The following is a 14695-nucleotide window of genomic DNA, read 5'->3' as shown; positions in this document are numbered from 1 at the left end:
TTTTCTTCTTCTGTCACCACTGCTTGTGTGTGTGTGTGTGTGTGTGTGTGTGTGTGTGTGTGTGTGTGTGTGTGTGTTTTGTTGTACTCTGAAAATAATTCCCTTTGGACCTACACTTTCCAACGCGTTGATAAGACAACCAATCCTCCGTGTATTTGCTTTATGTCTGGAAGAGTAACTGTGTGTGTGTGTTTGTGGATTTTATGGGGTGGGGGTGGTGGGTGGGGGGGTGGATTAAGCCTCTTTGTGGTTGACTTCAATTGATGGTTTTTCCTCCAGTTACTGTCCACTTCTTGATTCTTTTACTTGTGGTTTGGCAGGTTAAATTCATGAAGAACATTTGTTTTGTTTTTTTGTTTTTCAAAAATTCACAGATTTATTGAAATGTTTTTTTTTCCACTGAACTTTTTTTTAAAAAATTATTTTACTTTATTATGTTAGATATAGATGTTCTTAAGGTACTTAAGGTTTCTTGAACCTCATGAATTGTTCTTACCAATAAGTGACAGCACACAAAAAAAAGTCTACCTAAAAGGTTGTTTTATTTGTCCACACATTCTGGAGAGCAGGGGTGTGAAACATATATTACTTTGGGTGTAACATACGACATACTGTACGTTAAACTCAAGTGAGTAGAAAAAGACAGATTTTTGGTGGTTAAAAGGGCAATTTTGATGTTTTTTTAATTAAGTTGGGACTTTTGTGTTTCAAAAATGCCTAAAATTTGCTCAGAATATCGTAAGTGTTAAACATGAAGTCACAACTATTACAAGTTACAAATTAGAGGTCCCAGTATATAATGAGGTGTGTCATTAATTGTTTTAATTTGGAGACACAAATATATTTAGAAAAAAATAACATTGTGGGGATTTACATAATGATTCATTTTCAATCAAGAGTCTCCAAATAAGGGTGGAAACTGAAGCGCTCAAAGGGAGAACATGCTAACTTGTGGACTTAAAGAGAGTTGATTCTCATTTTGTTTTTTGTACAATGATGTAAGGCACTTATCAGTCAAAATTTTTTTAAGAATTGCCGAAATGGGTTTGTTTGTTTCTTTGTACAGCAACTACAAATTGTTACATCACTACCTTGTAAACACTAAAGGTATAGGGCGATATATCGTGCGACAAGAGCACATGATATTAAAAGCATAGGCGGAGTTTGAGATTATTGCCAGAGGGGGCAGTGAAAGAATTTAAAAAAAAAATAAATATAGAACGTCTCGAGTTCTAAATTTAACAATCTGTTTTTATTATTATAATTTCTGTAACATAAGTTTTGAAAGCTGTAATATGTAAAATAAATCCAAAATGCATTTTGAAATGTTCAGCACCCACTGTGTGGCGGGGGGCAATGCCCCCCCCCCGTCCCTACCGCAAACTCAGCGTATGATTAATGATCCTATAGGATAGTATAGCGAGGTGGGGTCTGCTTTAAAAAGAAATCCACACAATCTACTACACACCTGATTGTTATGGTATGTATTAATGATTTGTTTGAATAATTATATTGAGTTGAAAAGGTCATACCCTGAAATATTGTAATTCCTTCTGTCAAACATATGTTTTACAAGTTACCCATTCTCTGTTTCCTCAATAAAGACCAATACAAAGTAAAATAATTCAGTTTTTCCATATACAATACTCATTATTTTCTAATACCTAATTTCTTATAAAAAAGAACAGAACACTGTCCAAATCTATGTCCGGGTTGTCTTGTAAGACATAATATGACCCAGCAAACAAACATGTAAACGTGTAAAAAAGACATTAGCAGAACATTAGAGCTGCAGGAAAAAGAAGCTGGAAACGGTGAAAAAGTGTGAACTTCAGTTGTAGTTTTGTTTGATTTTGTTTTTTCCCCATTATTGCAGACTTTGTGGGTGTGTGTGAGTGCGTGTGTATGTGTGTCGGTATGCACCAGAGGACAGTGTAAGATTGTTTTGGAGCCTTGTGGTTGGGACGAAGCTAACACCTGAATGAACCTGTCACTGCAGACACATTGCTTTTTCAGCTCCAGTGATTACGCTGCACCCATACACACTTGACAATTTTTGAGGTGGTTTTTCTGAACACATTGTGCATGTAAGTGTGTGTGTGACAGAAGTAGTAGGAGTGTGTTGCTCGCGCAGGGGCCTGTACGCATGTGTCTGCATGTGTGAGACGAACTGGAAGAGACAGCGGGAGTGATGGAGCTTTCTGTCTCAGTGTCTAAACCTCAGCAACGTTTTGGGTTTCTCGTTGGAAAATATGAGACGAAGCTACTGTTACTGTCTCACCGAGGATGGAACTCACAAAAAGTGTTTGGTGGAGCTCTGTAGCTTTGAAAATTCATCAGATAAAGTAAAGTTTTCATAAAGAGTGCTAGAATTGTTCTTACTCTGTGACACTGTATGCAACACTGCATTAAAAAGTAGTTTAAATATTCTTCGGCCATGTTAATATGTGAAGATCTTTGTCCATTACACACATAATGGACGTGTGGAGTCTGACGCAAATACTGTAAATATATAAATAACAGCACTCCGAGAGCGTAAACCTCAGCAAAGTGCCAAATCACCTCTTTCCCAGATATTGGTAGTAATCTGGATCAGTTTGGGTTACATTTAAAAAAAAAAAAAAAAATTAAAATCAGTATCTGTTCGGATCCCCTCCAAATTCTAATGGCACTTTAGTTACAAGTTTTTTCAAAATCTCTTTAGTACCTTTGGTGTTATCCTGCTAACAGACAAACAAATAAATAAATGATGAAACTATGACCATCTTGGTGGAGGAAATAAACTTCAATCACTCTTAATGTTCTGAGCAAAACTTGAATGTTGAATGGCCTGAGTCATTATTTCCAAAGTTATAACCAACAGCCGTTGGTGTTGCTATCACTCAAAAGTAGGTTAAACATTATTTTACAGAGAACCCAGATTCTCTCCCACATTAGACTAATGTTTTTTTAATGATTAGTTTGTTTAGATGCACAACGAGGTTCAAACAAGAGTTTAACATCCTTAAAGGAGTTTCTGGGAGAACGTTTGGATGTCCCGCCCCCAACATCTCTACTTCTTCCCCTGCCTCCTCCAATCTACCAGAAGCTATGCCTCTACGTATGTGCATGTGCTTTGCAAAACATAACAAAGTCACATAACTACAAAAAAACTACACATTTATTGTAAGAGTGCCATAACTTTTGATTTACCTGTCCATGAGAAATGTCGCCAAATCCTGGTCCGTTAGGAATCCTTTTAAAAACAGAAAGTCCCTCCACCTTTGAAAAGCAGCTCCGAGATAAATTCTGTTGCGGTCACGAAGACGTTTATCCACAAGGTTTGTACCCGAACTTTTCTTTTGCCTTTTACTAGAAGCTTTATACGTTGGCAATTTCTGGAATGGGTAACTGGAGTATTGGAGCGCTCCTCCATGACGCTCTTCTGCTCAGAGTGATACCTGTTTGAGACACGCGGCCTTGTTTACGAGCACAGTTTACGCAGCACGAGCATTCACTTTGATTGACAGTCCTCGCCCCAGGAAGTCGAAGCCTATTGGCTGGGTGCACTCAGTGATCGTTTCCATTTGTATAAGTGTCTATAGGACGAAGGAGGGACTTGTATACATGAATGTATATGAATGACCACCGGCAGTAGACCATAGTAAAAGTTAGGTATTTTTTTGCATTTCAAAAGAATCATACATAAACATAGATTTCTCAGAAACTCCAGACATCAGCTTTAAAGCTGCTACCCTCGATATTCTTTTATTAGATATAGATTAATGAATCCAGCATAATTTACTCCAAAAATAAAGAAAGATGGTCGAAATTGCCAATTGAAAGTTTTATTAAATGCTCGAATTTACTGACATTTGCCTCAACTACTGATCATGTTATTATCTGATATGCGTTTATGACAGTTTCTCCAAGTGACCGAGTAGAATCACACTTTGGATCATTTAGTAAAAAATAAATACTTCCTTCCTGCTTTAAAAGCTATTTTTCACCCACTGCTCTTTGTTGTTGCTACTGTGTCCTTCCTACAACCCATAGGTGGTATTCATGATGTATATCTGCTGTGGGCGGCCCCACACTTCAGTTTTTCTACATTATGTTTAGTCGTGTGTCTTGTCTGAATCTTGCACTTACTCTCAATAGGGTTATTTTGACGTATTTCCCATTTAGGTGCTGTGGATCAGATTTCAAATTTAGCTTCAAGATACACTTGGTGCATTATAGCCAGAATGTCAAAGTAGCACAAAGTCCAACTTTTTAAAGCACAATAATGCCATCTTACTTTGTCACTTAACTTCCCCTTTCCTTAGTGTGAACCACTACCTTATCTTTATTTCCAAAAACAATACAAACTTTAACAATGACAAAGCTGAGTCCTGGTCTAGAAAAGGAGAATTAATTGTGTGGTGACAGATGACGGAGTAGGGTATAATACAGAATCACAGCAGATGGAATCAGGATGCCTGAAAGACAAAGAAGCAAAGCAGGTAATGACAGTCTGAATAGTTGTAAGGGTGTGAGCAGCATTGGGAATCTTGGCTGTCAAAATGACAAACGTGAATCTGTTTTCAGGATGCAGGATTCAAATAGAGGTGGAAGTGAAAAGGGTTTCTTTAAACAAAGCAGCCGCTTTCTAGGTAGACAGTTTGATCTAAATCACTGACGCTAGCTGTCACCTAATACATACCAAATATTAGAGTTCATTTAAGGTGACGATCTTTGCCTTTTGTTTGTTCAATCATATTTTTTTCAAGTGGTTTTTTTCAAATGTTTTTGCTTGCTTTGAGAAGGTATAATCCAGGAATTCAAATCACAAGTTTTTCTTTTCCAAAGAAACGGCAACTTATATTGGAACAGATCAGAAATGATTATTACCAAGTAAGACAATAGTTAGTGTATTTAGAAATCCCTACAGTTAAAAAAAAGGACAAATTGACACAAAATGGTAACTTTTGATTGCAGTATGCTCCCAACAAGGCATTTCATTATGGTCAATGTTACATACACAAAGAAAAACTTGTGGTTCATGTAAATTTGTATAATAGTTTGGATATTGCAATAATTGTCTCCTGCACCTTACCTTGAGTTATCCATTAGTAGGGATGTAACGATTAATCACAAGGCAGTTAAAAATCGATTCATAGGTATCACGGTTGATATCGATTTTCTGAAAATTGAATCGCAGTACTTTTTTAACCAGCAGAGGGCGCTATCCACAAGTGTAGGCGGCGGGCGGAGTCTGCTAATACTTTATTTCTGGCCGCCGTCTACTCTTAAATATGTTAATAAATGATTCATTACCCCTTTAGCACCGACAGAATATCTGTAATATTACTTGAATATCTGTAAAAGTCACGTTTTTCTATTAGCTCTGTCTGCTAGCATAGCTTCTCTTCTTCACTGCAAGATATCTGCATGCCAACTGACCACTGTGTTACCAGCGCCCTCTGCTGGTCCAAACAAATATGACGTAAATCAGTACAATCACGGTTTTTTTTTTTTTTTTTAAAGTCCAATTGTTAAGGCACAAAATACATTTTCAGTTGCACTTTTAAAAAGAAAAATAACTATTATGTAGTTTTGCATTGTTTATTATAGAACCAGAATTTAAATTAATAGGCTTCATTTTCATTTGTATTATTCCTTTATTTATTTCATTCAAGATTTATTTTTAGTTAAATTGCATTGTTTTGAATAGTTTATCAAGGAATTCTTTTGACAATGAAAAATAAAACTAAAATAGTACAGTATTTTCTAGTTTTTTTTCCCAAAAAAAAAAAATGTCTACAGTCCCATTTTGTAAAATAAATCGTGAGAGAATCGTATCATGAACCCAGTATCGTGAATCGAATCGTATCGGGAGTTGAGTGAATCGTTACATCCCTATCCATTAGTATCTATTTTCTCCATTCTGACCAAGGACGGCAAACGCCAGGTTATCTTTATTTTTGCGACATTATCCTGTCGGCGAATGTTTGATTAGTGTGTGTTTGTCGGCTCTGAAACGGATTGGCTGCGATAATAGTAAATATCAAACTCGTTCAATATTTTGCGACCAGAACTCCTCGTGTGTGTGTGGGGAAGGTCGATGACTCATGACCCCGTTATTTGTGACGTGTAACTGAATGTAGCCAATCAAGAAGCGAGATGACTGAGAAACACGTAATGCTGATGTCATGAAGTAAAGTGCGTGTGCTCATTTATTTTCTTGTTACAAATCTGAGTGGAGAGGAGGTTAAGGGAGAAGGGAATTGACTGTAGATTGAAAATAAAGGGTTGAATTTACACCTACTTCCTCTGATACAAAGGCTTTTTTTTCCCTTTCAGCCCGTGTTTTAAACGGAGGCGTAACTGCTGCGTTCAAGACAACTCAGAACTTTGTATTTCCCGGTTGAAAATTTCCGAATTCAACCGAGTTTAGCGGCAGAATATTGAAATATCTCAAATAGGGCCGACTGCTAAAATATTACATTTTTTTCCTACTTTTTTGAGTAACGTTCATAGTCACTTTTTTAAAATAGGAAAATGGGGAATCTCCAGTTCTGAGTTGTTTGGACAGAAAGGTTCTATGTTTGGTATGCTGTGTTGAAATTATTGGAACACACCATACACAGTACAAACTGATATATGCCTTATTTTTTATCTTCATGTTCAGATAAAAAAATCCCTTCAGATTCAGAAAATCCTAATGTGTGTAAAGGGTCTGATTGCATTATATCGTTGGTTACCGTTGTTATATTTTTCTTGCAGATTAGAAAGTCCGTCATATGAGGTGATGCAGCTGGAATTCGAGGTGGATAACGTGATTACACTGGTGCCAACCCAGACTCTACACTGGAGCGTTGAATACCCAGCTGGCACACTGACGACTTCCAGGCAATCGGAGAAAGTGTCACACCTCTACATCAGCAATGCTGACATCCAAGGCATTGTGCCATTGGCTGAGGTAAGGGACGACTCCCTGGACGAGCACAGATACAGATATCTGCGAGAGCACATATTGACACACTCAGCAGCACACATTTCCGATGCCGCAGTCGCGTATATTTTTCCCCTCCATTTCCCATCTCCCTGCCTGTAACCTTCTTGCTGACACCCGCAGCCCTCCTGCTTCCTCCGAGGGTGATCAAAGCTGCAAAGGTCAGCTTGATTACCCCCTCCCGAGCAACAAGCCCTGCAGTCCCACACACAGCAGGGTTTTCCCCTCATAGGTTTCAAAATAACAAGTCAACTCTCAAATATGGACACACAGCTGTGCAGGTTGACAAGAGACTTTGCAATTGCAATCATCTTTATAGTATTCACAGTCACACAGCTTGGAGCACAAGTGCTTCCCTTCGATGCGTGTCACGCTGGCAGCTGTATGTCCTGGAGAGACTCATCTGTGTTGCCTTTCATATTGAGCTTTGTTTTACTGAATGCCCTGGACAAGATTTGAATGTGGCTTTTGGAAGCATCCATTTATATCAAACACTTTCCAAGTGCCATCTTGGGTTTTTCACGGAACATCTAACATCAAGAGGAGAAATGTGTCCTATTTTCTCGGTACTATTAATGCACCTCGCTGTTTTTTCCTATGTATGTTCAATGTTCAAACGCACTTTGTTTGCGCCAATGTGCATTCAGTTTCATGTAAAACACAGTAGATAACCAGTAAAAAATGTGCGCGACTTAAAGAAGGGAATATTGCTCTCAATACTAAGAAAGAATAATAAGGAATAAAATTAAACACAAGTAAACAGGAACCATAAAAAAGGAAAAAAAACATTAAAATTCGACAAGTTACAAGTTAAGTTATTAAATATTTATGTGCGATGATACCTATTTTTGAAATATCAGTGAAATAGCAGTGAAAATTTGTGTACGACGTTGACACAAACAGAAACAAGGCGAAAAACTAGAACAAAGATACCAATGACTTCTCTTTCAATGATTGATCCAACATCCAGGTATTTGTGTCGTCTACCTGTCACTTTAATAGATTAGATGAAGATACCTTAAAACATATCCTTTGTTAGTATTCTTTGTAATTTGAAGAAAAAAAAAAAAAGCAGCATCTTTCCCATCAGTTCTTCACCACTTCAGGATTTACTTCAAACTGTTTTTGTTGTTTAGGGACTGTTTCCCAAATGAGGAAACTAGACAGCAATAGATTAGTAGAGAGTTTATTCAGGAAGGTATTTGAGGATCCAATCACTGAGGGAATGAAAAGGAGCCGGAGTGATGATTGAGGTAACCTCTATTCACTGTAGAAAAACAAATCAACAAAGTGAAAAATTTAATAAGTATTTAAAAGAATAAAAAAAAAACTTACTCCACGAAAAGTCAACTCACTGATACAACAATACAAGGAATTTACCTTGGTGGATGGTGTGGAGAACAAAAATCAAACAAATCAGAAACACTATAATAATAATAATAATAATAATAATAAAAGATAAAGGATGGATATATACATATATATACAAGTACTGTAGGTAATATTGCTCTAGTCACTCTCTCTGCACTTACAACTAGCACGCACGCACGCACACACACAGAGATGGAGATTCCTTGGTTTATAGATAGATTATTTTATAATTATTGTCTGAAGTAAAATCTACTTGTTTTCAATGTGATTTATCATGTATTTATTCAAACATAGCAAATAAAAATTCACAGATAAGACCAGAAATATTCATGCTAGGTTAAATGCACCAAGTTTAAGTTTCCTGAGTCAAAGATATTTTAAGTCATTTTATATTTTCAGGAACACCTTTTTTTTTAAATGTTCTACTTTATACTGTCTTTTTTGTCTAATATTTCCAGTAATATAATGTATGTCTTTTATTTAGAATGGTGAAAATGTAATTGAGGTTAAGGTTTGTTTTTCTGTCTGCAGAGTAAAAGCAAAAAGAGTCGCATGTAAAGAAGCGACAGCACAATGCAGCCATGAAAAAGAGCCCTGCCTAGGCTTTTACTTAGAAAACTAAAGCTGAACTAATGAGCTAAATCACAGAAACACCATTACATATTTGCGAGCAATCACATGCAATGTATGAATCTACATTCTGAAACATATACGTATGTAAACAAATCTAATTAGATATAATGTAGTAAATACAGTACTTTGCCTTATACAAAACACCTCTGCTCGTTAAAAGTATTAGTTACAATCTATCTTTTTTTATATTAGGTATTTCTTTCTTCACAAATGTTGATTGCATTAAAAATCAGGTTTGAACTTCACTCTCCGCTATCTTCCTGTTCATTAAAATATAAGTTCAAAGCCAGTTTAAAAAAAAAAGTGAAAAGAAAAAAAACAGCATTTTGCATTCATCTGTCTGCACAGTCAGCTCTTCTTTGCCTCCCTCTCCTCTTGCTAATGCTTCCCTTTGGTAAAAGCATCAAAATGGCCGTTATTACAAATCATTTGGACCTCCTGATTTGTTTACTGCGAGTGCGGTCCACATATTGATGGCTGGTTGGCTGTTATGGTTGTCCATCATTAGGAATGATCTCTGTGATAGGTCACCGAGATGAAAGCTCCCTCTATTTCGGTTTCTGATCAAATTTGGGTCTCGTAGCCAATCTTCAAAGCGAGCTCGATGTGAAAGCTTTCACACCAGCTTTCATTTTAAACAACTCCACATGTGAGGATTGAAAGTGAGGTAAAATATCACTCTTAACACACACACACACACACACACACACACAAACACCCCCCCCCCCGAAATGGAAGCTCTTTCCCGTAGCTATTTTAGCTGTCTAAAAGCAAAGCATTACACCTAATCATGTTGAAAGCGCTCCGCACTAGCTCCGGGTGAATTTTTCTGTTTGGATGATTCAGGTCCATCTTGGCTATCATGCACCACCTCCTGAATCAAGGGTGTGCTGATCACCTGCATTGATGTAGCAGTGCAGTGGCTGTTCTATCACATGGTGACAATGAAAAACAGAACACTGCCTGTCATTACTGAGCACCTCTCAGACATTTTCCTCCAACTTCCACATATCCATTAAGCGTCTGGTCTCTTGGTTGAGCTAGAAAGAAATAGGTCCTCTTCAGGAAACAGAGCATTATTAAGAGTAATTTGTCTCCTGTGGGGGCTGAAAAATTGGTTTCATCTTTTATAGAGAAGAGTTGAGGCAGCGAGAAAGACTCGTACAGAGAGGAAGGTTGCAAAAAAGAGTGGCAAAGACCGATAGAAACAGATCTGCTGACGGAGGGGAGCAATAGAATTAAGACTTAAATTAATGCCTTTTCAAACAGTGTGTAACACAATAGCTCTATAATTACTTCTCCGTGAAACCCAGCAGTTAAATGAAAATGTTATGTATTTCAGCCCTCCTTGTGCCAACACCTGCGCCCCAAAGAAGCCATCCATCAGCCAAACAATTGAGCATTTTTTTTTTTTTGCTGCAAAGAAGCAAAACATGGTTGTTGAATTCTGTGCCCTCTGAGATCAGTGGGGAAAGGAAGAAGAAGAAAAGGAAGTTACGGGGAGGCACAAAGAAGATTCCCTCCAACAGGGTGGACCTGTGCTTATTCTTGGAAAAGTTAGCCATGGTGGCAACAAGCCACTGAGGAGAATCATGGGTGTGCCAGTGTCTCCAAGACGTCTGCTCGGCCAGACACTTTACTTTTATTTAACCCTGACAGGTCTCCCTAGTGGGATGTTGGATTTATTTATGGGAGCGCGTACAGGGAGTACGCTGTAGGTAGTAGTATCTGTGAACTTTTCAGTTTCCAGGCACTAGAGAACCCCATAAAAAGCCTTTTTACAAAAACCAAGGCTAATTTATTTGTGTAGCGCACTTTTAACACAGCACAATTAAATTTGCTTTACATGATTAAAAGTGCAACATTTATAAAACAATAAACAGGATTTCAAAACCAACAAAAAAAGATTTAAAAATCTCTCTCTCAGTCATAAGCAATAGAGAAAAAGGGAGCTTTTAAATTATGTTTAAAATTTGTTTCTTACTTCATCTGTGATGGTAGTTTGTTCCACTTCTTTGCAGCATAACAACTAAAAGTAGCATCACCGTGTTTGCTGTGAACTCTGGGCTCCACTATCTGACCTGCAGCCTGAGCAAATACAAGAGTAAATGAATTGGGGGGGGGGGACAAAGAAAGAATAGAATCTGTTCGTATAATGTGATGCGAGAATATTTGGTGTAGAAACATCCCAGTGCTCTAAAACTATTAGCAGAAGAGTGAATAGAGGGAGTGAATGTGTGCTTACAAGTGTGACAGAGCTATTTGTTTGAAGCAAATATTTCTAATTTATATCACAATGTAAGCTATCCCGAAGCCCCAGACATGCCTATGTGTCAACAACAGATGTGCGTGTAAGAGAAGACGCACTAAAGACCCCAGGTGCTGCTTATGCCACACTCAGTTGTCTCTCATTTTGCGTGTGCGCATCAAGCTCATTTGAGACGCGTCACATCAAGATCAGACTTGATGAGTGTTAAAGCAGTAATGGGAAAAATAAAATGCCGGGAAATTAAACACATAATTTAAAAAAATATATTATTTTCTTCGCACCTCGGTACTAAATGTGGGCGAGGACCACTGCTCTAAGGTGCTAAAATCACACAGTAAATATTATAGAAAGCCCACTACCTGGAAGTGCATACAAATTACTTTGAATCTGCATAGTGTTTGTTTAGAATCCTCTAAACATAGCACTGCAATAGAATGCATAAGATATAACTATTTTTCCAATATATTCTAATGCTAGTTAAGTTAGGTTGAAAAGGTTTATTTTAATCTGCTGTTATTTGTTCAAGGTTCTAGATTATTAGGTTCTTAAAATACATTTGCACTCATCCATCCATCCATCAATTTTCAGACCTGCTTGTTTCTTTTTTCAGGGTTGCAGGGGTCTGCTTATGCCTATCTACAATGTCTCAATGGGCGTTAGGCGGGGGTACACCCTGGACAGAGCGCCAGTCTATCACAGCATTTGCACTCATGTCATCGAGAATTATTATCAACACTTTTTGTTTCCTTTTTTTTAATTAATTCAATCTCTGAATATTTAAATGCTGGTTTGCAGCATTAATCGGGAATATTAAGGCCCCGTCCACACGGAGACAAAACGATCACATTTCCCCGTAAAACAGGTATTTGTGTGCGTCCACACAAAAAGGCGGAAAATGCTGTAGTAAACATACCAGGCCTCTATGTGGCGCTGTAATGCTGCCACAGAAATACACCGAAACAGGGAAGAAGACACCGAGAAAAATGCAGCATCTATTTGTAAAGATATCTGGATTAGGAGAGAAGGTTTTTTCTATTTTTTCTTAATTTGGTCATAAAGAGAACCACCAGATGATTTTCAAGGCTGTACGGAGGGTCTAGTCGTTGAAATAAAGACCAGTGGAGGGCAGTAATACGCGTCCACTCTGCTGTAATTACAGAGGAAGAAGAAGAAGACACCCAAGGATGTGCATTAAACTCGTGTTACGGAAAAAAAGTACATACAAAAGAAAAGAGGAAAGATATGGAGACCAAGACATGACAGGGGATTTGCTCGTGCTTTGTTGCCATTGTTACTGTTGTTGTTGTTGTGAGGGGTCACACATTAATAGAGAGGTGGGGCAATGGCATCATTGTTTGCAAAGTATGCATACACGTCGTCCGCACGGCGCCCCAGTGGGTGATGTTCTCAGACTTTCCCACTCTGGGACCCGTTTTCAGAAGTTATCGTATGCGGCTTCCAAATCTTCATTGCCTTGTGGACGCAAGGCGTAAACGATAAAAAACTTGACCGTTTAGACTACAACACGTCTCCGTGGGGACGGGGCCTCAGACCACAATGAGTGACTTTCTCCCTAACTTTTGCATGCAGCCTTGGTTTGAAAACTGTTTTCTTTCCGTCCCTTTTCTAATTAGAGTTCTCCACTCTCCACCTCCTTTTCTGACTCCTTGTCTCTTCCTCATCCTGTTTCTTTTTGTTCTCCACACAGCTTTACCTCTCTCAGGCTTTATTCTGTAATTAATTCTTAATTAGAACACTTGTTTATCTTTGTTGCTTAAAGATGCGAGTGCGCACGAGCGTTTGTGCGTGCACTGTATGGACCTTCATGGTGTGCACTAGTTATGCTAAGTGGCTTCTTAATTTGCCTGCTCTGATTGGCTCGCTCTAAACGGAAATCAGTAAGCGGCAAGAAGCAAGTGGAAAGTCAATAAAGGGTTGAGGGAAATGCACACACACACATACACGTGCACACGCACGCACACAGACAGAGTTTTCAAACTGATTTACCACCTTCATTGTGTGGGTGCTTATTTAAAGCAGCCTCTGGCTCTCCCCCTCCTCCTCTCTATTTTTTTAATCTTAAAAGCTCATTCAATTGTTTTCTCAACTCTCTTATTTTCCGTGCGTGTTTCTCAGCAGTGAGCTAAATAGCTGCTTGCTAATTTACTCCGACGTTCCGTGGCACAGTTTGGAAGCAGTCGAGCACACAAACACACCAGTTTTGATTTCCCAGCTTCACTGCTCTTAATTTATGTTGCATGTGTTGGATGTTCCCACAGCAGCTTCATTCAGGGCTGTGCAGATACCTCAGGGTTTGTAGGTGCTAAAAGTTCAAAAGCAGCAGGTCAACATATAGTACCGTATTTTTCGGACTATAAGGCGCACTTAAAATCCTTGAATTTTCTCAAAAATCGACAGTTGTCTTATAATCAGGTGCGCCTATGTATGAAATTAATGTCACAATGTTGTAGTACAACTTTGGTAAACTATAAAGGTGCACTGCTTTATGGATTTTTGGCACTTTAGCGCTACCGTAGTCAGGCGCCTTGTGGAGTGATATGTATCTGTACTGTGTTCAACATACTGAACTGAAAAAGTGAGTGTACTGTTCTATATTTTATGTGTTAAACCTGAACAATGTTGAGTTATTGTTAATGAGTTGAATAAAGTTTGACTTATCTGACTATTTTGTTTCGCTTAATGCGTCTTAATAATAATAATAACAAACCGTTGCGCCTTATGGTCCGGTGCGCCTTATGTATGAAAATAGACCCAGTCAGACCCATTCATTGATAGTGCGCCTTATAATCTGGTGTGCCTTATAGTCTGAAAAATACAGTAAATAAGGTTTTCCCTTTGTTGTTAATTTTTAAAATACTGTTGCTCTGGTGATGGAAAAATGAATTCCCAAGTATTAAACCCAGCACGGGGATAGCGGTTTGCACAGTGTTTTTCAACTTTGGGGTTGTGACCCCATAAGTGTTCGCCTGAATTTAAAATGGGGTCACTTGAAATGTCGAGTTAGAAACAAATTTACATTTTTTTTTATTATTTGTAATGTAATTTAATCATTATACTCTACTGTGCACAATTTCAATCAGAAGTATTCTATATTTTCAATTTCTCAAGTATAAATCTTGTTTGAATGAAACGCAGTATAAAAATGTCTGAGCTGGTGTATTTTGTCACTTTCTGCACAAACATAATCAAAAATGTCAAACTCATTTTTTGGTCAGAGGCCATATATGGACCATGTTTTATCTCAAGTGGCCACATATTTTAGGTGGAAAAATTAGAAATTAAAAAAAAAAGAAATTGGCCTTGTCTGTATTTCCACTTATAAATGATACTTAACTTGAAAATATGTAAGGCACTGACAATATCCAAGCAATAAGTGACAGATATCAGTCCCTGCAGGATCTTCACTTACATTTTCTTGATTTTGT

At 37.9% G+C, this 14695-nt stretch overlaps 1 protein-coding gene across 1 annotated transcript in view; it reads left to right on the top strand.

The window, feature by feature from the left end:
* The window catches only part of LOC114469412 (transmembrane protein 132D-like), a 184493-nt gene that overhangs the window by 105612 nt on the left and 64186 nt on the right, over positions 1-14695 (top strand). Inside the window, 1 exon segment of the mRNA XM_028456921.1 lies at positions 6748-6943. Within this exon segment, the coding sequence (XP_028312722.1) occupies positions 6748-6943 (196 nt within the window).

Source organism: Gouania willdenowi, chromosome 9, assembly GCF_900634775.1.
Source record: "Gouania willdenowi chromosome 9, fGouWil2.1, whole genome shotgun sequence".
Lineage (NCBI taxonomy): Eukaryota > Metazoa > Chordata > Actinopteri > Blenniiformes > Gobiesocidae > Gouania > Gouania willdenowi.
The sequence above is the reverse complement of the archived record's forward strand: the minus strand, read 5'-3'. Positions and strand labels throughout refer to the sequence as shown.